Source organism: Miniopterus natalensis, chromosome 13 (assembly GCF_054644295.1).
Source record: "Miniopterus natalensis isolate mMinNat1 chromosome 13, mMinNat1.hap1, whole genome shotgun sequence".
NCBI classification, from domain to species: Eukaryota; Metazoa; Chordata; class Mammalia; order Chiroptera; family Miniopteridae; genus Miniopterus; species Miniopterus natalensis.
Window position 1 is genome coordinate 54,683,829 of NC_142093.1, and position 27,948 is coordinate 54,711,776.

The window sequence follows — 27,948 nt, forward strand, 5'->3', positions numbered from 1 at the left end:
CTGAAAGGAAATGTACCCTCTAAATTTAGGATATTGGTTTTTATACACCCAACTGTTGTAGACTGTTGTATATAATGTTAAATTTTGACCCTGCCATCATTTACATCTCCCTTCCTGTGAACCAAGGAAGGGTTCAGGCCCATCTGAAAGCAGCTGGCCCAAGGTAAAATGTCAAGGGAGACAAAATCTGACCTCAGAAAGTCCACCTGCCCAGTGATGCCAAGCTGCTTCTTTCTTTCCTCCCCTCCCAAAGTACCTTCCTACCTCCCCCAGCTCCCAGTAGCTGTCCACCATTTCTATCTGATTCAGGGACTCACAATCTCTTCTTGACACTTTCATCAAAACATCCTCCTAGGTAAGGATCTAATAAACTTTTTATACTGAAAAAATAAAAAAATGAAGAAAAGAAAACTGATAGGCTTAGTATCTGCATTTCAAACAAGGGATAAAGACCTTGGGTGAAATTAATGAAATTCCAATTAGGAAATTTAAGCTTAAGTCACTTAGCAAAATGAAATTTGAAAGAAATAAGAGCTTCCTAGATTACTGAGATCTCTACCTGGCTAACTTAAAACCCGGATCACTATAGATTTATTCTTTTAGCCATGCTAATAAAACTAAAATGTCAGTTTTATTATCTAAATGTAAATATACTGTAGCGTAAAAAAAAACTATACTAAAAAGACCACTAAAAAAATATAAGGAAATCCTTCTTTAAAATTTTCCATAATTAAACCTTAGTTCTTTTTAACAGCGGAGAAGTGAGGGTGGGAGAGAAGATGAAGGGATGGGAGAAAAGGAAGGAGGAGATGAGGCACCTTTCAAAGCCCTAAGTGGAGAGCTAGTGCTGGTGATACAGAGAACGGAACTGCAGAGCCCACATTCTCAATGACTAGGACACTTGTGCTCTCCGACAGATTGTTATGATCTTATAGATTTCAGAGGGTTTACGCTTTCAATACATCCTGTGTTAATGAAAATATACCCTTGATATTACTTTTTCTTAGAAGTGTGAAAAACATTAAAGAAAAACTCACACTTACCTGAATATAAAATATGCCCTTGTCCTGAGCATACATCATCAGAAAACAATAATCTAGGTTTTGCTTTGTTCTCCATCTGAAATAAAAATTTTCAAAAATAAGTTATGAATCAGACTCAAGTTAGGCAAAATAGGATTAAATGTATTACATTTTATAATATATTTTATGACATATAATATTCTACAATATGTACATATATTAGACATAATATGTATATATTACATATACATGACGTAGACACAATATAAATCTATACAGACATAGACATAGAGATACACACACATATAACAATATATGCACTTAGGAGAGAGTGAAAGAAAATTCACTTTTCTCTAATGAAGTCATTATTAAAATGTATTCCCCAAAACAATAATTCTCAAGATGTCTGAGGAAAAAGGAAGTCTACTGTCAATAAAGTTTAGGAAGCGCACATATTCCCCCTTGGAAGATATATTAATAAGTATAAGAGGCACTGAAACATCCAGCAGTAAATAGATTTGTTGGGGAAAAAAAAGTAATCCAGTATTTTCCAAACTTCTTTGACCACAGGCCCTTTTTTCAGTAATACCTTAATGTCTCTAGGAACTAGTGCTTCAAAAATTATACTTTGGAGATCATTGCTCTGGTGCCTAGGGCTGTGCTTCAAACAGGTAGAAATTAATAAATAGGTATTGAATGCTTAAAAAAAAACAAAGCATCCTATGAAAATTTACAATATTAAGTCCTTTCAGTGAATCCTGGTAGCCTATAAAAACTGACTAATTTTAAATAAGAGAAGCGGTTCTAAAAGCCAAGTGGAAAAAAAAAAAAAGTAAAATAAAAGCTTTGAATCATACTAAGCAAACTTCTCCATAATACAGCTAATGGGCTGTTCTGAATTTAATGAGACTACATAGAATTTTTTACCAACTTCAACCCTAACTTTATGAAAAATAAAATTATATTTATTGAGAAGCAATTAACCAATTATGTGGACATATCTGTCTTTGGGACAAATTAACAACTCAAGAAGTACAATAAATCTCTTCCCCAAAATACCATTTTTTCCTTTTCTCTAGTTACAGAAAATCCAAAACTAATACCAATGTATCTCTTAGATTACTTTGTTTTTGATAATACAATGAAAGCTAAGTCCTTCAATTTTAGAGATTTAGAGAGAAATCCAATTAACTAATTACACTATTACAATATAATTTTGCAGAACAGTATTGTTTTCATAGACAGGAAGGGAGAATGGGAGAGAGAAACATCAATGATGAGAGAGTTGTCACTGATCGACTGCCTCCTGCAGGCCCCCGACTGGGGAGTGAGCCCGCAACCCGGGCATGTGCCGGGATCCTAGGTTGATGCTCAGCTGAGCCACACCCGGCTGGGCTGTTTTTATCACTTTTGAGTCAGTTCTCATTTATGCTGCATACACACATGAGCGTTCTATCTGGACTAACTTCTGAGTTACAGATAATATACTTTTTAAAAAAATACATAATATAGTCTTAAGAAAAGTCATAGTATCAGAGCAGCAGTTATAAACATTATAAAGTTTACCACATTCAACCTCTCATCAGAAACTCCATAGAATTTCCAATAAAATACCCCAAAATTCATGAGCTCTCACTAATTGGCTCAATCCTAAAATGTGTAAAGCTTTGATAAATAAGTACATTTATCATATAATATATTCACAAGGGCAGGGGGTCTAAAAACACAGGCTCACCTTACTCTTTCTTTAGAGTCTCCAAATGTCTCCTTTAAGTTTGTCAAGTCAGGATAATAGCTTTCAGGAGGTGATATTATTTCCACCAAACCAGAACTGATTTCTTTAGAAAACCTATCATGAGAAAGGTTAGTTGAGTTATTTAAGCTCTGTGGGATTTTATTTATCTTAATGCTCAATGTACTTTGTTAACATAAAACACATCAGTGAGGTATACTTTTCTGGTCACAGTGTGTTCAAATGAAGTAGCTCATCACTGATTTGCCAGAAAATACAGATTTTTTTCCATAACATTTAAAAAAAAAAAAAGCTTAAAAAAAGTATAAAATGCCACTATCCTAAGAGCAGCATGGAAATTCTAGGCCAAATGCAGGTATTACTTTCCTAAAAAGTATAAGAATTATAACAAATCAAATCATGGTGTCACAGAAAATAGGAAGTGAAGAAAAACAAAGTAATGAAAATGTGTGTATATGTGTGTGTATATACGTATATATTTATGCAAAAAGTCTTCAATTTTCAGGAAGGTTTAGTTGTACATTATACACTCTATGTCTTTCTAAACTAGTGTTTCTCAACTGAGAGCACTCCTGCCCCTCGAAGGTACACGGAGCAACGTCCAGAAACATTTGGTCATCATCGCTATGGACAGTACTGCCACCTAGTGGGTGGACATCAGGGATGCTGTTAAACATCCTACTGTGCAGAGGAAAGTCCTCACAACAAAGAATTATCTAGCCCAAAAATGTTAACAGTGTCATGGTTGAGAAACTCTGTTCTAAAGGTTTTTAAACCAGTCTTTCTTAATTGCAATTTCCTTCTCATTTGCATTCTCCTTTATTTCATTTTTGCAAATTTCCACAAAATGCTTGTGTAATTACCTGTCTTTGCATAAATGTTCTTAATTTGCACTTTTTTTTTCTTCTGGGCATGGTTTTCCTATGCACTGATGAAGAAAGGAATTGACAGAATCACTGCATGTGCCCCACAGACCTGCCCATGTGGCCCAAGGGAAGGGGACTGATAATTATTACCCTATATTAAGGAGTTTATACTAAGTTGTACTTATATGAAGGCAGCCAAGAAACTAAGCTCTTATGAAAAAATCTAATAAATGCACAGTTTAATCCTGAATTATACATATTTTAAATCTCTGGTTTTAGCATTTTGATAGACAAAGATAAGAGTCACATTATTTTAAATCTAGAGTTGGCAAATAATTGTTGCTTCTCTTTTGTTTTTTCAAGTAGAAGATAGATCTTTAGAGGGCAAAACCAGATATAATTCAATGAAGAAACCATATCAAGACTGATTTTTTAATATTACTATTAAGACTACCCAGGCAATATTTTAAAAATTAATGATACCTGAAATTTACTAAACTTTCCATCTGTAACCTGCGATGTGCCTTGCTCACAGTAACCTGTTACGCGATCTTTGCAAAACAGATCAGATTTAGACATAGTTTAGCACTGAGGTTTGAAATTGCTAAATGACTATCTGCCCTAACAGCAGAAAAATTTTTGCCTGATAAACAGAGGGTGAAAAATTTAAGTAACCTCATATGACACTCTCTAAATTCACTGTTCTCCAGATTAAAAACTGTTATCTGATAATGTTACATACATATAACATTCAAGTCTTTTCTATATTGAAATACACCAATTTATCACATCAGATAACTGGATAGATATGTACCTACTTTATGACAATTCCAAAGAACCAATTATAGGTGGGCCAATGAACACTGAACTCCAGAGAAATGAACTCTAAGAGAAGGCATTATCTTTTAGCAAAAAGCAAAGAGATAATAGTGATGATTATTTTCACTTCCATAATTAATAAGAACTTACTCTTTCTCCAGGTTGGCTATAACACCGTGTACATAATCAATATCTGTCTGGGAAAGAAAAAAAAAATTGTACCTACATTCATTGTTTTTATATTTTTATTTAACTTTTAATACTAAACTCAAAATTAAATAAATGAGTAAAACATTCATTGAAAACATTACATTAAATTTTCAGATAACTTATGAGATTTGCATTTCTGTATTCTACTTTACTGTACCACTACACATCACTGTGTACTTCCTAACACAATAAAGCAGATAACTATGTTTTTATTTTCAATTGTCAATGTTCAGTTCAATAGAAAAAACCGAGCACAGAAACTACTTTTACTTCTTCAGAAACATACACACTATTAGTAATGAATGAGTAACAGCTGTAGCATGCTATAGGGAAAGATTTGCCCACTCGGAATCATAAAACTTGGCTTCAAGACTTGCCTCTGTAGTTACTGGACTGTATAATTTAAAGTAAGCCACTTCTCTGAGCCTCAGTTTCCTACTAAATTTTAAAAAGAAAAAAGTGGGAGGAAATATCTCAGAGATTATGACAGTAAGTGATAAAATGTAATAAAAAGATTAGTTATTATTCTATATTATCAAGTTGAAAATGAGAACCCAAGAGAACTTTAACCACAGTTAAAAATAAATACTTATCAGACCTGTGTACTTTCAAATTATATACAAGCACAGATCCAATACCCTATCAATTTTAAATTCAATGACAGCTTACATTAAAATGCTCAATTGTTAAAAGAAATAAATGACACATCAAGTCTGATCTATGTTATACAGACTACCAAAACACTTAAAACTTGAGGAAAAAGAAAGATAATGCTTAACCCTGGAAATTACAAAACTTTTGGATTATAAAATGTTTTATAAGAGGTTTTATGGAAGAATATTTTAACTTTAATTTCTGTTAACTGAAAGTAATTCCTACTTTTATTGTTAAATTTAAAGACTTAGGAGTGAGATACAACTAGAATATAGCCCACAACCCTCTGTACTTCCTTCCCCTACATAAACACAAACAGTAGTGATCTTTTTTTCAATCAATTATCACTCATATGTTTAACCAGTGAGTATCTTACTAACTCATCAGGTACTAGTTTTGGAGAACATGATCAAGCCTGGTTTATACAAACTTTAAGAAGTTCAGCAACAATCTGAAACTCAATTTGATAAGCATTTGCTCAATTGGATAAGCAAGTAATTTGCCTATCCAAGGAAACAGAAATATGAATAGGGCTAGCTCCCTATTTCCAGGAGGCTCTCCAAGAGGGGGCCGAGAAGAACAAACTTATGTGAATGTACACTTATTGCGTCACGTGTAATAAAATTTATGAAATTCAAGCGCTCCATACCTAATACTACGTGTAATCCTATGTTGCATGCTAACTGACATAAATAGCAGAAGACTAACCTGAACGACTGTAATTGGTGTCACTTTCATACAACAGAATCAGTCCTTTCTGATATTAGCTGAGGGAACTGTTCTGGGAATCCTCGGAAGGAAGCTAAACATGTAACTGGCCCAGAACACACAGCCAGGCCAACCTGTGTTTCTCAGTAGCACTTCTACTTGTCTCTCCCTCACTCTCAAATGTTGGCAGTAAAAAAGGCAGTCTCTGAGATCTTGGGGCTTGCTTGATTTATGTAAAGAGAGCACTTTTTCCTAAGACATTTTTAAGGCATCTGGAGACTTTTTAAAAGGTAGTATTATCCAATTCTGAGAAAGTCTGAGACTAAAACTAGAATATGTATATTCTAGGGGTATGTAACCGATATGTTTGGGGTAGGTAGGAAGGAAAGTGGCCATACATAGCAAAAGAAGAGCATTTTTCCTGCAGAATAAAGTATTCATGGTTAAGTATTTTTAGATTAAAACTAGGAGATATTACTGATAATACTATAACATGCATGAACCTTGAAAACATCATGTTAAGTGAAAGAAGCCAGTCACAAAGGACCACATACATATATGATTGCACTTACATAAAATGTCTAGAATAGAAAAATCTATAGACACAGAAAGTAGATTAGTGGTTGTAGGGGGTGGAGTGGTATTAAGGGGTGCTGGCTAAGGGGTGCATTTTGGGGGTGATGAAAATGTTCCAAAATTGACTTGAGATAAAGGCTGCACAATTCTGACTTTAAATAGGTGAATTGTATCTTACGTGAATCACACAAAAAAAGAGATGGGATAAGGTTAAATTTTTTAAAAAAGTATTTCAGATTGTGCACAGAAACTGTGTGATTACCAGGCCATGCACCTTCTCAAGGATATATAAGGAAAAGATTAAGAAGCATAAAAGCAGGTTCAAATAAGCCACTAATACTGACAATTCACCAATATATACTCACATACACATAACAATTCATCATCAATATATATACTTGGCTTAAGAGTCAATTTTACCAGCAGTGTATAAATTAAACGATAATAATAAATTCTAATCATTGTTATTTTAAATCAATGATTTATAAAGTCTCATTTGAAAAGAAATACATCTTTCTAAAAGATCATAGAAGTCAAAAAACTGCAACAAAGTCAACTGATTTCAGGTAAACTTACCATTAAAATCAATCAATATGTGAAATAACATCACTTCTGAATATGCTATAACTGTTGTGTTCTGTAATACTGCAAAGATGTGTGAAATCTAAATCTGAGTAAAAAGATACCTTTAAAAATAAACTATAGATATTTCTAATGGTCCAAAGAATAAAACAAAGTTGTAGGCAAGCTTCTATGAAAGAAAAATAAATGTTGAAAATGTCAGAGAATTGAGGCTGCTGTTGAATAGTTACCCAGATGCAAAGGAGAAAAAAAATATTAAGCTCCAGATCAAGAGAGAACACAGAATTAAGAGACCTAAGTTTTAAATAACTTGAAGGTAAAAATTGGTTTTAAAAAATATCCTTTATATGTAAACTTACTATCTTCTTTCTAGTCATTTCACTCCACAAATATCTACTTGGTGCCCACACCATAAGCTGAGATATATATATTCACACATACAGGGTATCCCTAAAGCATACACTTTGGCTGCACTAATTCCAATAGGTTAAATCTAAAAAGTAAGAAACATCTACTGAGCTGTCAGCTGTTAAAGTGAGTATACATTTTTGGGGACACCCTGTATATACTGTCAAGCTCCAAGTGTAGATTAGTAATTAAATAGACAAGATCTCTGCTTTGTGGAATTTAAACCTAGTAAAAGAGGCAGTCCGTGAAAAAAACACACCAATATATAAATATGTATAATTGAGTATTTATTGAGTGCTATTAAAACAGTATGCACAATAGAGAAAAACAGATGACCTATTTTTTTTTTAACCCTCACCCAAGGAGTGAGGATATTTTTTCCACTGATTTTAAAGAGAATGGAAGGGGGAGGGAGGACAGAAACGTTGATGTGACAAAGACACATGGATAGGTTGCCTCCCACATGCGCCCCGACTGGGGGCGAGGACCAGACCTACAACCCAGTTGACTAGGAATCCTAAGTCTGATACTTCTATTCAAATCTACAAAAATAGAAAACACTAAAAAGAATACTGTAGGTTACCTAATATGTTAATTAGGGCTTTGCTTCTGCCCAGAGACAGGGTATGTGCAAGATAATCTACTGGAATATATCAGACTGTAAAATTTTCTATTTTTGATATGTTTAAAGGGGCATAATATGCTGTTAATAGTACACATATATAATTCATAAATATGCTACATATGTACAAATTGGGAACACACGATCAGTGGGATGCTGAGCAAAGCAGCTTAGATGGCACTGCTATACTGGATGCATCCTGGTGAGACAGGCAGAATTAGCCAAACAACTCATAAGGTGGTCTCAGGGAAGAGGCCATAAAAATAAATATGGTATCTATCACCTTTGATGGTTACCTTCTAAATAACCTCTTATAACTTTGAACCATTAGGTGAACAGTTATTCAAACCTTCTCTATTCTCAATCATTTACTGTCTACCCATTCTATCAAGTATTAAAACAAATTGCATTTGAAATCTTAAACGAAGATCATGAAAGGACTTGTTTAGGTCTCAGAAGCCCACTGGTCAAAAGTGCACAGCCTGTGATGTAGCAGGAGGCCAGGCAAGCGAGCACTGTGAGTGGGCCCCAGGTTGCCCACCTGTACAAGGGACAGAGGTTGGAGTTCCCCCCTTTTACAGGTGCCCGAACACCTGGGTGTTATGAGATTGTATGTAGAAGGAACTCTTTGTAGTGTTGATTAAATTTAAGACAATTCACCAAAAAAATGGGTTTCTCCCGCAGCAACAATTTTTCAGTCTTTTTCTCTACATATTTTAGTCTGGATAGATTCTATTGTTATTCTTTAAGTTACTGACCTTTTCCTCTGGTGTGTTTCATCTGTTATTAAGACCTTGCAGTGAACTTTTAATTTCAGATATTCTAATTTTCATTGTTTTACGTTCTGTTTGATTCTTTTATAAATCTTCTATTCCATTCATTGTGTTTCTTTTAATTACTTGAAAATGTTTAACAGCTGTTTTATTGTCCTTATCTGCCAGCTGTATGACTCTGCCATTTCTAGATTAGTTTCTATTGGCTAGATTTTATTCTAGTTATAGGTCACTTTTTTTTTCTCCTTGGCATTCTAACAATTTTTATATGATACTGGACGTTATAAATGCTACATTGTTAAATGTACTGATATTGTTTCCTTCTTTTAAAAAGTGCTGAGTTTTATTCTAGCTGGCAGTTATTTGTGGATCAGCTGATCCCTTATAGAGCTCTTTTCCAGCTTTGCCAGGTAGGCCTGAATCACCACTTCAAGGACAGGTCAGCCCTAGTACTAAGGTGCTGACCCCTCTGGAATCCCCACTGAATGCCCCATGTAATTACCAAGGATGCGCCATTCTGCATAATCAGACCTCAGCCTGTGAGCAAGGGGGACTGCGCAGCTTACAGCTCCCTGATCATTCTTTTCCCAGACTTGTGGGATTTCATCCTGTGCATGTGTGGCCCAATACAACGAAGATTCAAAGGCACCATCATTTTCTGTGTAGCACGCTCACCACCTCCATGATTACCCTAGTGCAAGCCTGCTGGATTACTGCAATAGTTTTCTTAGTAGTCTCCTTGCTTCTGCCCTTTTCAAAGCAACGAGCATGATCCTTTTAAAAGACAAGTCATGTTATTCTTGCTAAAAATGCATATCTACAATTTCATCATGAGAAAATATCAGACAAATCCAAATTGAGGACGGTCTACTAAATAAGTTACTAGTACTGATTTAAAGTGGCTAAAGCATTAGATGCGTTCATGAAAGACAAGATAAATCAGAGGAACTGCCATGGACAGAAAAAAAATTAAGGAGTCCGAACAACTAAACGCAAGGTGATATTTTGGATTGAATGTTGAAATGGAAAAGTGAACTGAGTTGGAAAAACATGGAATCTGAACAAAGTCTATAGGGTAGCTACTTGTATTATACCAAGGTTAAGTTCCTGGTTTTGAGGACTTTATTATGGCTATGTAAGTTGTTAGCATTAGAGCAAGCTGAGTGAAGAGAATATTCTGTATTATTTTTGTAACTTCTCTGTAAATCTAAAATTATTTCAAAATAATGTTTTAACTTTAAGAAAAAAGTGAAGTGTCTTCTCTATTCGAAACCCTAAAATGGCTTTACATCTTAATTACAGCAGCAGTCGACAAAACACACCCCGTGCCTGTTTTCTGTTTTCATAAAGTAAAACTTTATTTGAACACAGCCCCACCCATCATTTACATATCTATGGTTGTTCTGAGGGCTACAACAGCAGGGTAAATTAGCTTCAACAAAGACCGCATAGCTTTCAAAGCCTAAAATATTTGCCATGTGGCCTTGTACAAAAAAACTTTGCCAGCCACCTGATTCAGAGTAAAAGCAAAGGTCTTACAATGGCCTGTAGTGTCCTATGACACCTGGCCCACCCCACTCCTTCTCTGACTGCCTCCTACTACAGAACCCCCTCACCTTTTCTGCCCCAGCCACACAAGCCTCTCTTCACTGTTTCACAAAATGTGTCAAAGCAATACTCTAACCTTAGGGCCTTGGCAATACTCTAACCTTATTCCTCTGCTTAGGTTGTTCAACTCTTGCATGCTTCAGGTCTTTGTCCAAATGTCCTGAGCTCTCTAAGGAATCATCCCCTGGCAGCCCTGTGCTCCCTTCCTTTCCTGTTTACTCTGGCATATTCTCCACAGCACTCACTATCCACTATCTTCTAACATACTATACCAGCGATTTTCAACCTTTTCATTTCATGGCACATGAACTAATTACTAAAATTTCATGGCACAACAAAAAAATATATTTTTTGCTGATCTGACAGGAAAAAAAATAGGTATAATTTTGATTCATTCTCACCGGATGGCTATTATTTGTGTGGGCTGTTTTCATTTTTTTTGACAATCTAAAGGAAAAGAGGTCAGTCCCCCTGACTAAGCAGTCAGATACTGCATGTTTTTGGGGGTGTTTTTTTAAAATATATTTTTACTGATTTCAGAGAGAGGAAAGGAGAGGGGGAGAAAAATAGAAACATCGATGATGAAACAGTCATTGATCAGCTGCAGCTCGCAACCCGGGCATGTGCCCTGACCGGGAATCAAACCCCGATCTCCTGAATCCTAGGTTGATGCTCAACCGCTGAGCAACGCCAGACCAGGCAGTATGCATGTTTTAAAAATTCTTGTGGCTCACCGGTTGAAAATCGCTGTATCATACATTAGTTTTTTCGTCTGTCCTTCTCTAGAATGTAGGTTAATTGGGTAGAGGCATTGTTTTACTCAATGATATGCCTGGCACTTATTATTGCTTCAGTAAATATTTGTTGAATTATAAGCAAATTTTATAGGATACTGAAGATATATATATATCTCCCCAATTTCTTCCCTATTGAATTTGTATGATCTATAACCAATGCATAAGTAAACATCTTAAAATTTAGCTGCTGAAAAATTATAAGCCAAAATACGACTGGTACACCAACACGGTAGTCTGTAATTTAACATCAAGAAAGAAACAGCTAACAACTAGACAGAAAATCAACAAGTCTATACAATAGCGTCATCTCTATCAATACTATCAACCATCTTGATCTAACAAACATCTATAAAACACTCCTCTCAACAACAGCAGAATCCATTCTTTTTAAGCACACATGAAGCCTTGTCCAGGTTAAGTTCTATATGCAAGTCCATAAACAAGCTTTAAGCATACATGGAACTTTGTTCATAGGTTCCATATGCTAGTCCATAAACAAGTACAGTAGCCCCCGTCTCCCATCCACATTTCACTTTCCTCGGTTTCAATTACCACAGTCAATGGTCAGAAAATATTAAATGGAAAACTCCAAAAGTAAACAATTCGTAAGTTTTAAATTACATGCCATTCTGAGTAGCCCTGTCCTGCTCCATCCCACCCAGGATACAAATCATCCCTTTGTCCAGCATATCCACACTGTACATGCTACCTGTCTGTTAGCTACTTAGTAGCCATTTTGGTTATCTGATTAATTGTTTCTGATTCAGATTAACAGTATCAACTGTGTTTCTGTTCAAGCAACCCTTATTTTATTTAATAATGGCCCCAAAGCACACTGTAGTGATGCTGGCAATTCAGATATACCAAAGAGAAGCTATAAAGTGCTTCCTTGAAGTGAAAAGGTATACCTGTATAATAAAAACACAGTATTATAAACGGTTCAGTATTATCCACAGTTATATCTACTGGAGGTCTTGGAATAATATCCCCTGTGTGTAGGTGGGAACTACTATACTGATAAATTTAAAAGGTCTGAAATCATACAAAGTCTCTCTCTGACTACAATGGAGTCAAATTAAAAATCAGACAACAGAAAGGAATTTGGGATATCCACAAATAGTTAAAAATGAAACAACATATTTCTAAATAAACTATGGGGGAAAGAAGTGATTACAAGTTAGAAAGTATTTTGATCTGAATAAAAATTTTAAAATGACATATCAATAGCTGTCACAGGGGAGGAGGGAGAGGGTACTAGATGAAAGAAAGTGAAGGGATTAGCCAAATAACAGATACACATAACCCACAGACAACAGTGTGGTGAAGGCCAGAAGGAAGAGGGGGTGGGGGCTGGGTGGAGGTGGGCAAAGGCGGGGGAGGGGGATGGGGACATCTATAATAGTGTCAACAATAAAAATAAAGTTAAAAACCCCCACATATCAAAATTTATGAGATGCAGGTAAAGTGGTACTTAGAGGGAAATTTATAGCTTTAAATTGCCTTTAAGTATTAGAAAGAAATCTCCAACCAATAATCTAAGCATTCGCCTTAAAAAACTAGAAAAAGAGTTAGCCAAAGTTAAAGTAAGTGGAAGAAAGAAAAAACAGAGTGAAAATCAGTTAAATAGAAAATAGAGAAATGATAAAGTCAATGAAACTAAAACTAGTGTTTTTTAAAGATCAAAGAATAATATCAACTGAATAACACAGCAGGAAGCCACTTAATTTGACAAACAGGCAGCTAGAACTAAAAAGGCCAACAGTTCTTAGAGGGGAGGAAATGAGGAAAGAAAAAGAAAAGGAAGTGGGGACAGAAAAATAAAGACAGGAGAATGCTGTTTAATACTACAATGAACTTTGTAGAATAATTGGACTCTTAAGCCATGTGCATGATAAATACAAAAAAAATTTGTTAAAAATTGACGAAGGTATAGAAAATTATTACTGTGTAATGCCAGATACAATCTGTTGTCTAATGGATTTTTAAGAGATTTTACTCTCCTCCAGTATCTTTCTCATTCTAGTACTTCAATAAATACTTGTTCAATGAGTGAATGAATACTCAGAATAAGATATGTACTTTTGCCTTTCCTTAAAACAAAGACTAACAGATAATTATGAGAGCTTAAGATAACATAACTATAGAGGGCTACTACTGATTTCTGAGGTTGCTATATTCCTCAGGTGCTTTAGGGGTGTAAAATAGTTCCAAAGCATTCAGGTAACTAACGCTGCCTGAAAGCACACTGAACTGTCTAACTAGAGAAGACTAAACCACTTAATCAGAGTTCACCCAGAAACATAGCATTGACATTATAAAGCATTTACCAATGAAAATCAGATACAAATCTAGGAAACAGAACCTATGGAATACAGCTAACACAGCGTTCAGAAGAAAATTCTTATTAATTCTTATATTAACAAAAATAAATAATGGAAATAAATCAATTTAGTATTTGGGACAAGATGTTTGTAAAGTATAACATGGAACTAACAAAAGCAGCAAAAATCAATGTCAAAAGCAGATATTAATGAATCAGAAAACAAAAACTAATATAACATGTGCATGTACAATGTAGGAAAATGTTTTGTCAGAAATGATCATGAATGATAAAAATATAAATAATAATATAGCATTATAAGAAATATATGGAATAATAGCATAAATACATAACAAAAAAATAAGGAGGCATACAGACAACAAAGAATTAGAATACAAAAATTATAATTAAGTTCTATGTAAAAGTAGACACAAAAATGATACAATCATGAACCCTTGGGTCATCTCATGGATCCTTCAGAAAAACTGGAATTCAGTAGTCTTAACTCCTTCTGCGATTCCAGAATAGAATCTGTGAACTTTCAAATAATGCATCGATAGTCAACTGTCCAGACCCTTGCATGCTCTATAAATGTCTTTTCAGATATGCCCAATGAATTCCTGAGAGAGAAATCACCAGAACAAAACTGCAGCTAATAATTACTTTTCTGTCTCTCTTCTACTCCCAGAGGGGAACTTTATGGTCCTTCCCTTCAAGAAAAAAGAATGCAAAGGATAGGAAGTCAGGCAGGGATGGCAAGGTCACGGTGCCCTTTGTTGTCTGTGGGTTCCTCACCAGTTCCTTCTCAGGCTTAATCTTCTCATATGTTAAAGTGGACCAGAGATAATTCAGTCCTTTGCAAAAACTGAAAATGTTTGCAAAAGATAAATTTACTTTGCCTATTTATTCTAGATTCACTTCAACTGGGAAAGTTTTATAAAAGGGATAAGCAGGCACCTGAAGAATGAATAAGAAAGAGAAAGAAAGAGATAACGTTTCAGGCTAAGAAATAACATAACCAGAACTGAAAGTGCACAACGTCTACATAATGAACTGGGAACAGAATGGCCAGAGTACAGAACTATTAATACTATGATATAAAGAACCTTTAATAAACAGATGGAAAACCTGGAAGGGAAGCAGTTTGAGGAAACCAGATTATATTTATTATAGACAGATTAAGAGGTTCCCATAAAAACAATTCAAACTAAGTAGGCAGTTGGAAATACGGGTTCAGAGAGAGGCTAGAGATCTGTTTAGATCCAGGAAACATCCCACATGTAGACCAAGGTGAAGGTCACATAATATCACTTGTTAACTAGTGTTAATGAGCTCCAGGCTACCCCACACTTAAGTTAAAACTACTAATCAAGGTAGAACCCAAATGTATTAGGAATTTTAAACTGCCTAAAGGCAATTCAATCAATTCTGTAAAGTCTTCTATTCAGTACAGATTTTCTTTCAAACATTAAAATTCTATGTAGATACATATACAAATACTGCAAGAGGAGTTGTCTTCAGAAATCAGAATACTGCCAACACTTGAATTTACACCACCTCTCCATCTGTGATATCCTTGTGCCTCCCTGTACCAACACTGAGCTCAAAAGGCTCAGTAACATTATTCTCATTTTAGCGATGAAGAAACTGAGGCTGAAGACAGAAAAATAACCTGCTCAAGTGGCAGTAAGTGGCAGAATCCAGGCCCTGAACACAGGTCGTCTGTCTCCAAATCCAGTGTTATTACATTTTAGTATCAGATGGCTATGGCTAGAGGGTCTTGAATCTTTATGTACACTAATCTGTCTATATACTGAACACTATTTTTCGGGTATATAAGGATAGTTTTATTCTTTTATAGTAATAAGACTTTTTTCCTTACTAAAAATCAAATATGTTCATTGTTAAAAAAAAAAAAAATTCTAATTTTCTAAAACTGTATGCAGTAGAAAGGGGGATCTTCCCATAACCCCAACTCTCAAGATACCTGTTACTAACAGTTTGCAGGATATTCCACACGACCATTTTCTCTATTTATTTTATTAATACACATGCAAGAGCTATATGCATGTATGTATGTGCTTGAACAGATTTACACACTTGCAAATGTTACTAATGAATCAATTTTTAGAAGCAGAAAGTTGGATGACAAAGTATACTTTAAATTTTAATAGCTATTGCCAAACTGCTTTCCAAGGAGGTTGTACCAATTTTTACTGGTATACAATATGCAATCAGCAAATTTAATTACTTAAAATGTAAAAGGCAAAAAAAATCATAAATGAAGTTCATGCAAAAGACAAACTGGATAAAATATTTCAAAGAATTCATTCCTCTCATATATGAAAATTTCTTACAAATAAAAAAGAGCAAAGGTTATAAAAATAATTATAAATACAAATAGTACAAGAAAAACCTATCAATTAACACTTAACCCTACTCAGTAAAGAAATCCAAATTAAACAGAAGCAATATATTATTTTTTACCCATCAAGTTGACAAAAAACTTTAAAGACCAATACTATCTAGTAGAGCATGGGGATGGGGAAACAAGCTTCCTCACAGAGTATTGGAAGAGGGGTAAACTGGCTTAACTTCTATTGACCATTCTGGCCACGTATGAACATTTTAATGTATGTGGACTCTGACCAAGGCAATGCCACATTTAGGAACTGATCCCACCTCAGTAACTATACAAAGGACAGAAAAATTTATGTACAGTAATGCTGAATGCCATGTGGAAAAGAACAGCAAAAACTTAGAAACAGTCTAAATGTCTAGCAATCAGAAATTAAATGAATGATGTTAATTAAAACCATACAATGGAATATTCTGTAGCCAGAAAAAATGCTGTGATATTTATTCTTTTTAACATGATAAAATGTCTCTGATATTAAAATACATATAGAACAAATCCATTTATATATATGTATACAAGCCATAGGAAAACTTCCTTAAGATATATTTCAGAATATCTGTAATTATATCTGTACGGAGGAACAACAGGTAATATTTCATTACACATTTCTGTATTTGTTTTGAACAGTAAGCATGTGTTTACTCTTATATTAAGAAAAACATTAAAGACATTTTCATTAGAAAGATAAGGGAAACACTGAAAAGTTGGGGATCAGTGGGCCAGAACCAGTTATGTTCTAAATCCTTTCACATTCTGAAATTCTATATAATAATTCAGAAAATAATTACTCCAGGGTGCCTTTTCCTCATTATTTATGAAAAACTTGCTCAAGATTTATTCTTTCCCTAGATCTTTTGAGAAAGCTAAAATACAATATATATAAAACTCCTCATTCTCATGATATTTTGACCTTTTCAGTAATGGTGCTGCCTGCATCTTGAGGCACAGATAAGGGGTGGAGAGAATAACACGATGATAAAGCCCAAGGCTAGGCCAAACCTTTCTGGGGTTTAAAACACTCGCGAAGCCCATCAGCACAAATCTCCAAATTTAGGTCCTAGAGCTAGAGACAGGGACTCTGTTCTTAAAGGTCTATGTGTCTATATAGTAATATTATCCTACTGCAAACAGATGGCTATTCCTGGGTTGTAGCTGCAGGAGAGAAGTTAAGATAAACATAACAAGTTAGACTTAAATTTAATTATCTGATAGAATATATTACCTAACTGTTCCTCATCACATTAAAAAAAATGCTCATAAAAGTATATTCAAATATTCAATTATAGTTTCAACTGTTATAGATTACATGTGGTAAAAAAACCCCAATTAAATAATTACCTCTCCTATGAAGACTACTATTACACAGTCCAACTTCTCTTCGGGATACAGATTATCAATAAGGGAATGAAGAGTTTCTGTGAGGTAAGATTTAACTTCTCTCTTCACAGTGGGAATTCCCATTACTACTGAAACTGAAAACAAAATAATAATTATATAAAAAGATTTTACAGAGACAATATAGAAAAACACCACTACTTCAGAAGTTTTATACACTCTTGAATTGATAAAAATAACTGAGGGATCAAAATGTACATTTCAGAAAGAAAAATAACCAAAGGATATAAAGGCATACTCATAATACTGTAATAAGCCACAGGGATTATTGGCTATAATAATGTCAAATAATGTCAAAGAACTGATAAAAATGAAGGATATTAAACCTCACATTAAAAATGAATGACTGTACAGTATAAACAACAAATTATACAACTAAACCTTAGAAACACTACACACACCTTAAAAATTAATGTCCCAAATCTCATGTATATGATGCACTGAGAAGGACATGACACCCCTTCTGTGGTTTCTTTGCCCATAATGAATGACCTCAATCTAAGCATGAAGAAGCACAAGACAAACCCAAATTAGGGGGATACACCACACAGTAACTGACAGGTCAGTACCCTCTGAAGTGCCAAGGTCAGGAAAGATAAGGAAGAACGAGGAACTGTCCCTGACAGGAAGACTAAGGAGACATGATAATTGGGCAAAATATGGGATTCTGAACTGCATCCTGAAACAGAAAAATACTAATAAAAAAAATGGCAAAATCTGAATAAGATGGAAGGTTAATTAACAGTATAATATCAATGTTTATGTTTTGGTTTTGATCATGGTACTATGGTTACATAAGATATAAACGTTTAGAGGAACTGGGTGAGCTATATGGAAACTGCACTATTCATGTAACTTTTTTTAAGTCTGAAATTTTAGTTCTACTATCATGTTTGTTTTGAAATGCAAATTTGTCCCTATGTGATATTAAAATATATTAGGGAACCATTTCAGCATAACATGGATTTTACATTTGCTTCTGTGCAATTTCTCCTCTGGACAAACACAGAAAACTGCAACTACTGGAACTGAGTTCAGAAAACTGAACAGAGCAATGCAGAAATACACAAAATGCACACACTACCCACTACATCAGCTTACTGCATGCTATGAACCACAGCTATCCACATGTGGTGTTACAACTTTCTGTCAGATTTCAGAGAATCTGCCTTGCGCCACTTCTCAAAAGCTTCCAAGCTGCAGTCCTTCTGAAGGCTATTTTAACACACAAACCTCAGATCTTTTCCAAGGTAGAGTACCATATTTATTGTAGTAACTTTCTATTTATTAATCACATAACGTATGTAAAGTTGTGCTACCACTTTTATTAGGTTCTTATCTTTTTTAATGTGTAACTGGCAAAATTGTTGAGTGCTGTAATCCTAATCCCATTTTCTCAGTTTATTGCACAGTTCTGCATAGTGCAGTAATTTTTAGGAATGCATATACTGTGTTATAGTAGGACTGTATTTCCCAGTTTTAAAAAATATCATCTTTTAAGGAGCCTTAGTATCCTGCATGTTATATATCAGTAGAGAAATACTTAACAAGTATTAAAAATAATTAGGTTTTAACAATTTATTAGAGATACTACAAAATACTTAGAATTCATAGAATTCTAAAGCTAAAAGGAAGGTTAAAGGTCATGGATCTACGAGTCTACCACCATGATTCTGCAGTAAGAATGATAAGATCCAAATAATTTAAGGGACTTCCCTGAAGTTTCACATTCCTCTCTTCCGTTTTGGGACAAAGAGTTTATAAGGGCTCAAAAAGAGATTTACTATATTTTTTCCAAACATATTTACTGAGCACCTATTAAATGTAAGGCATAGGGATGTAATAGTGAACAGCACAGGTAAGGTCCCAGCCCTCCTGGAACTTACATTCCAGAAGAGAGGAGAAGATAAAATAATACAATCTTAGAGGATCATGTGTGCTATACAAATTAAAATGTGGCAATATTAGAAAGGGGGGGTACCCTTATAGATACTGAAGGCCATCGAAGGCCTCTCTGGTATCAACTGAGCTGGTAATTAATGATGAGAAAGAGCAGAGGAAGAACATTCCTGAAGAAGAAACAGCAAGGCCCTGAAGAGACAATGACTTTAACATAGTTAAGAAACAGCCAAAAACAGAATGTTTCTAAAGCAGAATGAGCCTAGATGCAGATCATTTCACATGAAACTGTAAATTTAGTTTTAATTCTGAGTTAGAGAAAGCCATTATAAAGCTGTAAGTAGGTGAGTGACCTTATCCAATTCATTAATTTTAAAAGTTTATCAAATTTTGTGGAGAACAGATACGAAAGTGTTAAGAGTAAAAACATTTTGGGGGAAATCAGGAAGTTAACTGCAGTAATTAAAGGAAATGATGGTGGTTTGAATTAGGGTATTTAAAGATGGAGATGAGTGGATGGATTTATCCTCACTTTAGGATATGTTTATTGATTTTTAGAGAGAGGAGAGGGAGAGAGAGAGAGAAACATTGATGTGAGAAACATCGATCAGTTGCCTCCCACACACGTCCCAAATAGGGATCGAGCCTACAACCTAGGTATGTGCCCTGACTGGGAATTGAACCCACAACCTTTGTGTATGGGATGATGTTCCAACCAACTGAGCCACCAGGCCAGGGCTAGGACATATTTTGGAGACCCTCTCCAATGGGGCTTAAGACTGGGAGAGAATTGAAGGATGGTGTAAGGGGGTCTTTTATTGAGAACACACTGTTGCTCTGGGATGCCTAAAGACAGGGTGAGTTACCCTGGAAGCAAATTTCCTTATACTTTAACCTACTTCAGAATTTAAATTAAAAATATTTTAAATATTTAGAACATAGACTAAAAGTATAGAGTCTATGATACAAAGCATTCCTAAGAAATGTTAACTCAGAGGGAGCTGAAAGACTCTGTGTATGGAAAAAGCAAAATACATGCCGACCCAGAGTATGCAAACGAACTGTATAAAGTTATAATGCAAACTCTATTCCCTACCACGGTCTTGGGTTGTTTTGTTTCTGTTTTAACTTTAGATGGCATGTTTAGAGAAGCCGTTTTCCCCAAATGCACTGTTTTGGAGCTGGAATTTAAATGCTTTAGTTTAAACAAGGCACTCAAGGATTCTAAAAACACTAAAAATGAAAATACTAATTTCAGGTAAACTTACAGAATTAGAGTATTCATGCTTATGATATTTCACAAAATTATCACCAAAATAGACAGTTTTTCCTGCCTTCTGGTCACAAGGTAAGATTGTACTTCCTGGCCCCCTTAGGGCTGGGAGAACAGTGAGGGGCTGTGATTAGTAAGGGACAGTGAGTCATCCCCATGGGAAAATCATGGGCTGAGGCCCTGGAACTGCAGTGTGAAATCCTTCAAAGCTGTCTTTCTTCCTCAGCAGAGCAGCCAATGACATTCAAGAGGGCAACTGTTCTGTCTGCCTGAATCTCTACGTGGTTGATGATGCACAAGGCTGATGGACAAGTACTTTGAGCAAAAATAAATAAATAAATAATCATGTATTACTTAAACCAATGAGATTTGGGGGTTGCTGTTACCAAAGCATAACCCAGCCCGTCCTGGTCCTGTTTGATAAAATGCTCTTCTATGGCGTGCAATCTAGAAATGTATGTACTCTAAAGGGTAAGAGTTCAAAATAATTATGTCAGCACTGTGAGCAATACAGACATTTCACCCTTTCAAAGAGGAGCCAGGTGGACCAAGGAGCCAATAGGAATGGAGCTAAGTACTTTGTTCCAGGAATTAATCATCCAATATTGCCTATTCAAGTATTAATTATGCATCTATAATACATCAATTATGTATTAGACAATCTAAAATATAATCTTAAGATAGGTAAGGCCGCTGCCTCATGGGGTTTATAATTTGAAAAAGATATCAACTAATGTTACTTCCATTTTCCTCAATTTTCCTGGGAAGTTTACAAATTCTAGTATTTATTTCCATTATGATCAAGAAAAATTTAGGAATAATCTTAATTTGGCATTCTGAATCTTCAATTACTAGTCTAGCTTCAGTTATAACTAAATTGTTTTCCTTTTTCAATATTCACTGCTAGTCAAATATTTTTAGCCTATCATGCTTCTATGGTTTGATTTTAGTCATTTATTCCCCATTTTTTCCCTTGTATTCCATGGCAATAGTTTTATCTCTACTGTCTAGTTGCAACTTCTGTCTTTGTTGGCTTCATCTTTCTTTTTCCTGAAAATTAACTGTTGGAGAACCATTTAAGGCTCAGTTCTAGGTTCCAGGTGATCTCATCCATCCCCCTATCTTCAAAAACCAGTTGTTTGCAAGTGATGACTCATAAAATTAAATCTAACTCAGTTCTCTCCTTTGAGTCCCAGATCTAAATATCCAGTTGCCTATACTCCACTGACAACTCCAAATCGCCTCCTAACTTAACATATCCAAATATAATTTATGGTCTTATCTTGCAAACCAATATTACTGAACATTTTCTACTGTCCTTTATCTCAGTGAATAATACCATCCATCCAGTTACACGATCCAGAAGCCTAGGACCTATCCCTGACTACTACCTCTACCTTAGCCCACAAAACCGTCCATCACTATGTCCTGCTATTTACATCCCCATACATTCCAAACAACTCGCAGATCTTCAACTTTCCACCTCTACTACTATCACTACCGCCTAGCCCAAGCTCATCTTCTCTCAAGTGGATCCCTAGAACCGTCTCTTATTGGGTTCTTTCACATCTACTCTTCTTCCCACATCTTCATTCATTCTTCTCATTGCATCAAATGTGAGCTTTGTAAAATTTAAATCTTATAAAGTCATCCTAAGCAAGTCCTGCTTAAAACCCTTCAGTGGCTTCTTTCTGCTCTTAGGATAAAATCCCAAACGCTATAAATGGTCTACAAGGCCCTGCATGGTCTGGGCTCAATACATTTCTAGTCTCATCTTGTCCCGTGCTTTCTTATCACTCTATACTTCATCTACAATGGTCTTCTTCCATTTTCTAGAGCATTCCATGCTCCCTTCCATCAAGGGCTTTTGTGCCACTTTTCTCATTTTCTGGAATATTCTTTTCTCCCATGTGGTAGAATACTGCCCCCTTCCCCAAGATGCCCATACCACAACTCCTGGAATTTATGAATATATTACCTTAATGGCAAAAGGGACTTTGTGGATATGATTAAGGGTCTTCAGATGGGAAGATTATCCTGGATTACCCAGGTGAGTCTAATGTACTCAGGGGTCCTTATGAGAGGAAGGCAGGAGAATCAAAATGAGAGGTAAAGTGACAATGAAAGCAAGGGAGACAGTCAGAGAGAGAGCTGAAGATGTTATGCTTTGAAGATGGAGGGGCACAAACTAATAAATGTAGGTGATCTCTAGAAGCTGGAAAAGGCAAGGAAATGGACTCCTCCCTAAAGCTTCCAGACCCTAGGGACATGACTCTGTTAACACACTGATTTTAGGACTTCTAACCCCCCAAAACTATAAGGTCACAGACTTCTATTAAGTCACTGGGCTTGTGGTAATTTGTTATAGTAGAAATATGAAGCAAATACACCCATCTTTAGTAGAAAACTACATATTCTACTGATCTCAGGTCAAATGTGTTTTTTAAACTTTCCCATTTTCCTTACTTAAATCAAATGCCCTTTATGTACATTCTCAAAGCATCATTTATGTCACCAATTAAAGTTGTAACTATGCAATTATTTATATAATTGATTATTTGGTTAATGTACTCTCCTTTGAATTGAAGCTCCAAAAGACTAGGAATCTCGTCTAATTTTGTATACCAAAGTACCTGGCTAAGTGCCTGGCACGTAGCAGGTGCTCATGAATTTTTTATTTCAGCAACTACTTAAAGAATGGTCTGCTGTCCTCTACCAACCAGTAATGCCATTTTGGCAGGTGATGTGTAGAGGGTCTTTTCTCAGCCATCTTGCTCAGCACTGAACAGGCCCTTCATCTGAAAACCTGTGTGTTTCTTCAATTCAAAGAAATTTTCTTCTATAATATATTTGATTATTTCCTCTCTTCACTCTCTTTGTTCTCTCCTGAAATTCCTATTTGATGGATGTTCAAACTTTTGTCTGCCCCAGTTCATTGTGCCTTTTATGCTGGAGTCTAGAAGAACTACACAGCTCAATCTTTCTGATCACTAATTTGACCCTCAGCTGTGTCTACTCTGCTTATCAATTCATTTATGTGAAAATTTTAAAAATAATCATTAAATAAAAACACAAAGATTTCTAGCTGATCCTTTTATAATAATCAGTTATGAGTTGACCTCTCTCTTCCCTCTAAAAATATATTATTTTTGGCCCTAGCTGGGGAGTTCAGTTGTTTAGAGTATTGTCCCAACAGGCCAAGGTTGTGGGTTCGATTCCCAGGCAGGGCACACACAAGAGGCAACCAATGAATGCATAAATAAGTGAAACAATAAATCGATGTCTCTCTTTCTCTCTCTCCCCCCCCTAAAATTAATAAATAAAAATTAAAAGTATATTTATTTTTAAATTATATTATAATTACCCTACAAAATCATTTTATTGAATATTAAGTCATTCATGATGTCAATTTTCTTAACTATTTGCAAACCCTAGCTGTACAAGATGCCCTTTTACCCACTGTCATTGCCATGGCTATGTACTGCAACCTGTCTCTGCAAATGTTGTGGGAAGATCTGGATGTGGGGGGGTGGGATGGGATGACAGTTTTTCATTCTGGATGTGAGAATTCTAGCCCCTTTCTGGAGGGGAAGTGGCTGCCTGGAGCACAATGCTCCCTCTTCAGCCTTAGAAAGGCTTAGCTTAGGTGGTCTGAGTATTGTTCCTTAATCAGTATGACCACTGAAGAACAGAATTTTTAGCAAGAAGCAGTTTTTCTTTGATCTAAAAAACAGAAGTTCTCAATAGAAAGCCCCTAAATAGATTTTAAGGTTCCACAAAATTCCAGAAATTACATACAAAATTACTTTTCCTAGGTACATTTTTAAAGTAGAAGTTGGACACTTTTCCTAGGCTATCCAAAGGGTTCTGTGACTCTAAAAGTGTTAAGAACCATTGCCTTAAGGGTTTGGGAGGAAAGATTATTTTTTTAGTAAATGTGAGGGTTTTCTTCTTTTTTTTCCGAGCTGTCTGCTTTTTCTCTCTCTCAAAAACAGTGTCATCTTAATAAGAATGTTAACTACTGGAAAGCCGGTTGACCAATATGTCATTGTATTTAAGATGGATAAAGTTATAAACCAATGGGATAGAACAGTAACCTTCAAAAGGAAGAGAGAGAATGTCACATTCATAGAATAAAAACACTGCTATAAAATAATCTGTTAGTAATTCTAAAGTTTTAAATGACTTTAAAGACACTTGTACTTTCCTTTGGTATTTGGTATTCTTTTAATAAGATTAATGAAGTCTAAAGCAACGAATGCACTAAATGGCTAAGGCATCTTACCTAAACAGTGATTATTAAAAGAAATAACTAATGATCAGTGTTCTAAAAAAATACTTTTGAGAATGCTATACATCTTGTTAGTTTTTGTAATCCAGTACCTTCTAAAAAATATTTCTTAAATCATAGTCTGAACATGCTATTTTAAGAGTTACCACCTCTGGAAAATTGCAGCCTGCCTCTGCAAATGTGGGAGGGTCTGGATGTGGATTAATTTTAATATTTAAAATTAAAAATGACAAAAGTTTAAACATTTTTCTCCCTAGAGATGGGGCTTGAACTAGATTTCTCATGATCCTTTTCAGCTCTATTAATTTGGTCTATGGAAAAAACGTCCAACTTCTTTCAATATGAACTTTAGAATAAGTCCTAAGTTACTGTGCACAGAAAAATAACTTTTATTCTTTGACCTACCAGACTGCTAACAGTCAATGTAATACTCCAAGACACAAATTAAGACCAGCAGTACAACCACAAAAAGAAACAAAATAAACATACCTCCTGTTCTTCCATTACCAATATGCACAGCAGGTTGAAGGCTTCCTTCATTTTGCAATAAATGAGGCAAATGATAATAAATATTTGGCACTTGAAGAGATTTTTTGCTTGTTAACTCCTTTAATAGCTTTAGGGTATTATCTGAAACACAGAAGTATAATTATCACACAAGACACCTTACTTATAGAAGTTGCAGCTTTTACAAATACAGTAGTAAAATTTATGAAAACTAGAACTAAAGAACATTCTTTCCTAATTTGATACTCTGGTGAATAAAATCCCCATTTAAAATGAAAGGGACACTTTTGCAAGCAAATTAAATAATGATATTAAATTTTGGTGATAATGTGGTAAATGTTTCAGCTATTCAGGACAACATCAAAAACCCTAACATATGTCCGTCCTATTATTCAATAACTTCCCTTTTAGGAATTTAACTTTTATGCATTCAATGAATATTTAGTGATTATCTATTTTGATGCAGCTACTGTGCCGTGTTGTTTAGAAATCAAAAGTTGTCAAAACATAAATCCTGTTTTTAAGAAAGTCATAACCTAATGAAAATAATTTAAGGGCTACCAGAAATGTGATTGATTTATATGCAAAGATGTTCATCACAGAGCTATAAACTGGGGTAGAAAAACCACTCAGAAAATTCTATTTGCCTAATTATTTTAAAATGTTTAATATATTACAGTATATGACTAGTTGACAAGTTATACAGCCATTAGAAATGGTATTTTTGAAGAACATTCAAAGACACGGTAAATGCTAACAACATAATTTCAAGGGTAAAAATCAGGCTATAACCCACAATCACAATTTTGAAGAAAAATACTCATGAAAAAGAGACTAGACAAAAACAAAAGGATGTTAACAGAAATCACTTGGTAAAGGTTTATGGATAATTTCTTTTTATTATTTATACCATTCCATAATTTTATTATTATTAATCCTCACTTGAGGACATGCTTAGAGAGAGGAAGGGGGGGGGAGGAGAGAGAGAGAGAGAGAGAGAGAGAAGGTGGGGGAGAGAGAGAGAGAGAGAGATATCGATGTGAGAAACACTGACTGACTGCCTTCCATATATGCCCCGACCAGGGCCTAAACCCACACAACCCAGGTATGTGCCCTGAATCGAACCAGCAAGAATCAAACTAGCAACATTTCAGTGCACAAAACAATGCTCAATCAACTGAGCCACTCTGGCTGCGTTACCATTCCATAATTTTAAATGTTACTGTGCCATAATACAATTTCATAATCAGGAGGGGAAATGATAAGCATAAAACTTTAAAAATAAGGTAAGGCCCAGCCAGGCGTGGCTCAGGGGTTGAGCGTCAACCTAGGATCCAGGTGATCCAGGGTGTGATTTCCAGTCAGGGCACATGCTTGGGTTGCCGGCTCGATCCCCAGTCGGGGCGTGTAGGAGGCAGCCAATCAATGGCTCTCTCATCACTGATGTTTCTATCTCTCTCTCTCTCTCTTCCTCTCCTTTCCTCTCTCTGAAATCAATAAAGATATATTAAAAGAATAGAATAAAAATAAAAATAAGGTAAGTTAATAAATCTCAAGACAAGAGGAATTAATGGTAAAGGATTACAACAAACGATGCTAAGTAAAAAGCATATTAATCTTTAAATAGTATGTAAATTTGAAGGCAACTGATTATACACATATCGATTTAATATTAGAAAAACAACGTCACAGAAACAGAGAGATGACTGGCACTTATCTTATTCTGACCAGAAGTTCTCAGAGAGAAAAAAAGTCAAGTATCTCTAAAACTTTATATTCTTTTCTTATGTCAGATCTAAGAGCATTAATTGCTTCAAAGAGCTCAAAGATTCTCCAGAGTCCATTTGAAGTCAACAAAAGTCACAACATAAACACATATAAATGCAAAGTTGAATTTTGACCTCATTTTGAATATCATTTTTAAAACATAAAAACATTATTGTCAATGAAATTTACACAACTGGAATTTAATCCATTATTACTCTCTGAAAATCAATTAATAAAAACTGCTCTATAGTTTACCATAATACAAAGTTTTCTGTGGAGATTTTTTTTTTCTCTGAAAAGGGTAACAAATGTTGGCAGATAAGCTAATCTATACAAAATTCAAATAAAATATTTTCCATAAGCCTCTGAAAATATAATTTTTATAAAACAAGAAAAATAATTGGTACCTGAAAAGTTAGTCAATGTGTCTTTTCCATTTGTTTCTGCTCCTACACGCCTGAACTGCTGTACAACGGCACTTAATTCAGAAGAGCGCTGAGAGATTCTACGTTCAGCTATTCGAAGACGTTCTTTCAAAGCAAGAAATTCTCGTTGATAAGCAATCAGTTTTTCTAGAAGCAAACAAAAATTATTAGTGTATTTCTAAAATAATAATAATAAAACAACATAAAAGAGAACTGATACAGAACTAAAAATAAAAAGGATTCTTGATAAGTTA

General features: G+C 35.0%; 1 protein-coding gene across 2 annotated transcripts in view; it reads right to left on the bottom strand.

Annotated features, from left to right (window-relative positions):
• MGAT4A (alpha-1,3-mannosyl-glycoprotein 4-beta-N-acetylglucosaminyltransferase A) overlaps nucleotides 1-27,948 on the bottom strand; it is an 89,383-nt gene that overhangs the window by 17,895 nt on the left and 43,540 nt on the right. For both annotated transcript variants that reach the window (XM_087823711.1, XM_087823712.1), the window contains exons 3-8: nucleotides 27,677-27,841; nucleotides 25,485-25,625; nucleotides 17,476-17,609; nucleotides 4,611-4,657; nucleotides 2,758-2,871; nucleotides 1,044-1,119 (exon numbers count right to left, since the gene is read on the bottom strand). In XM_087823711.1, the coding sequence (XP_087679837.1) occupies nucleotides 1,044-1,119; nucleotides 2,758-2,871; nucleotides 4,611-4,657; nucleotides 17,476-17,609; nucleotides 25,485-25,625; nucleotides 27,677-27,841 (677 nt within the window). The remainder of the gene's footprint in view (nucleotides 1-1,043; nucleotides 1,120-2,757; nucleotides 2,872-4,610; nucleotides 4,658-17,475; nucleotides 17,610-25,484; nucleotides 25,626-27,676; nucleotides 27,842-27,948) is intronic.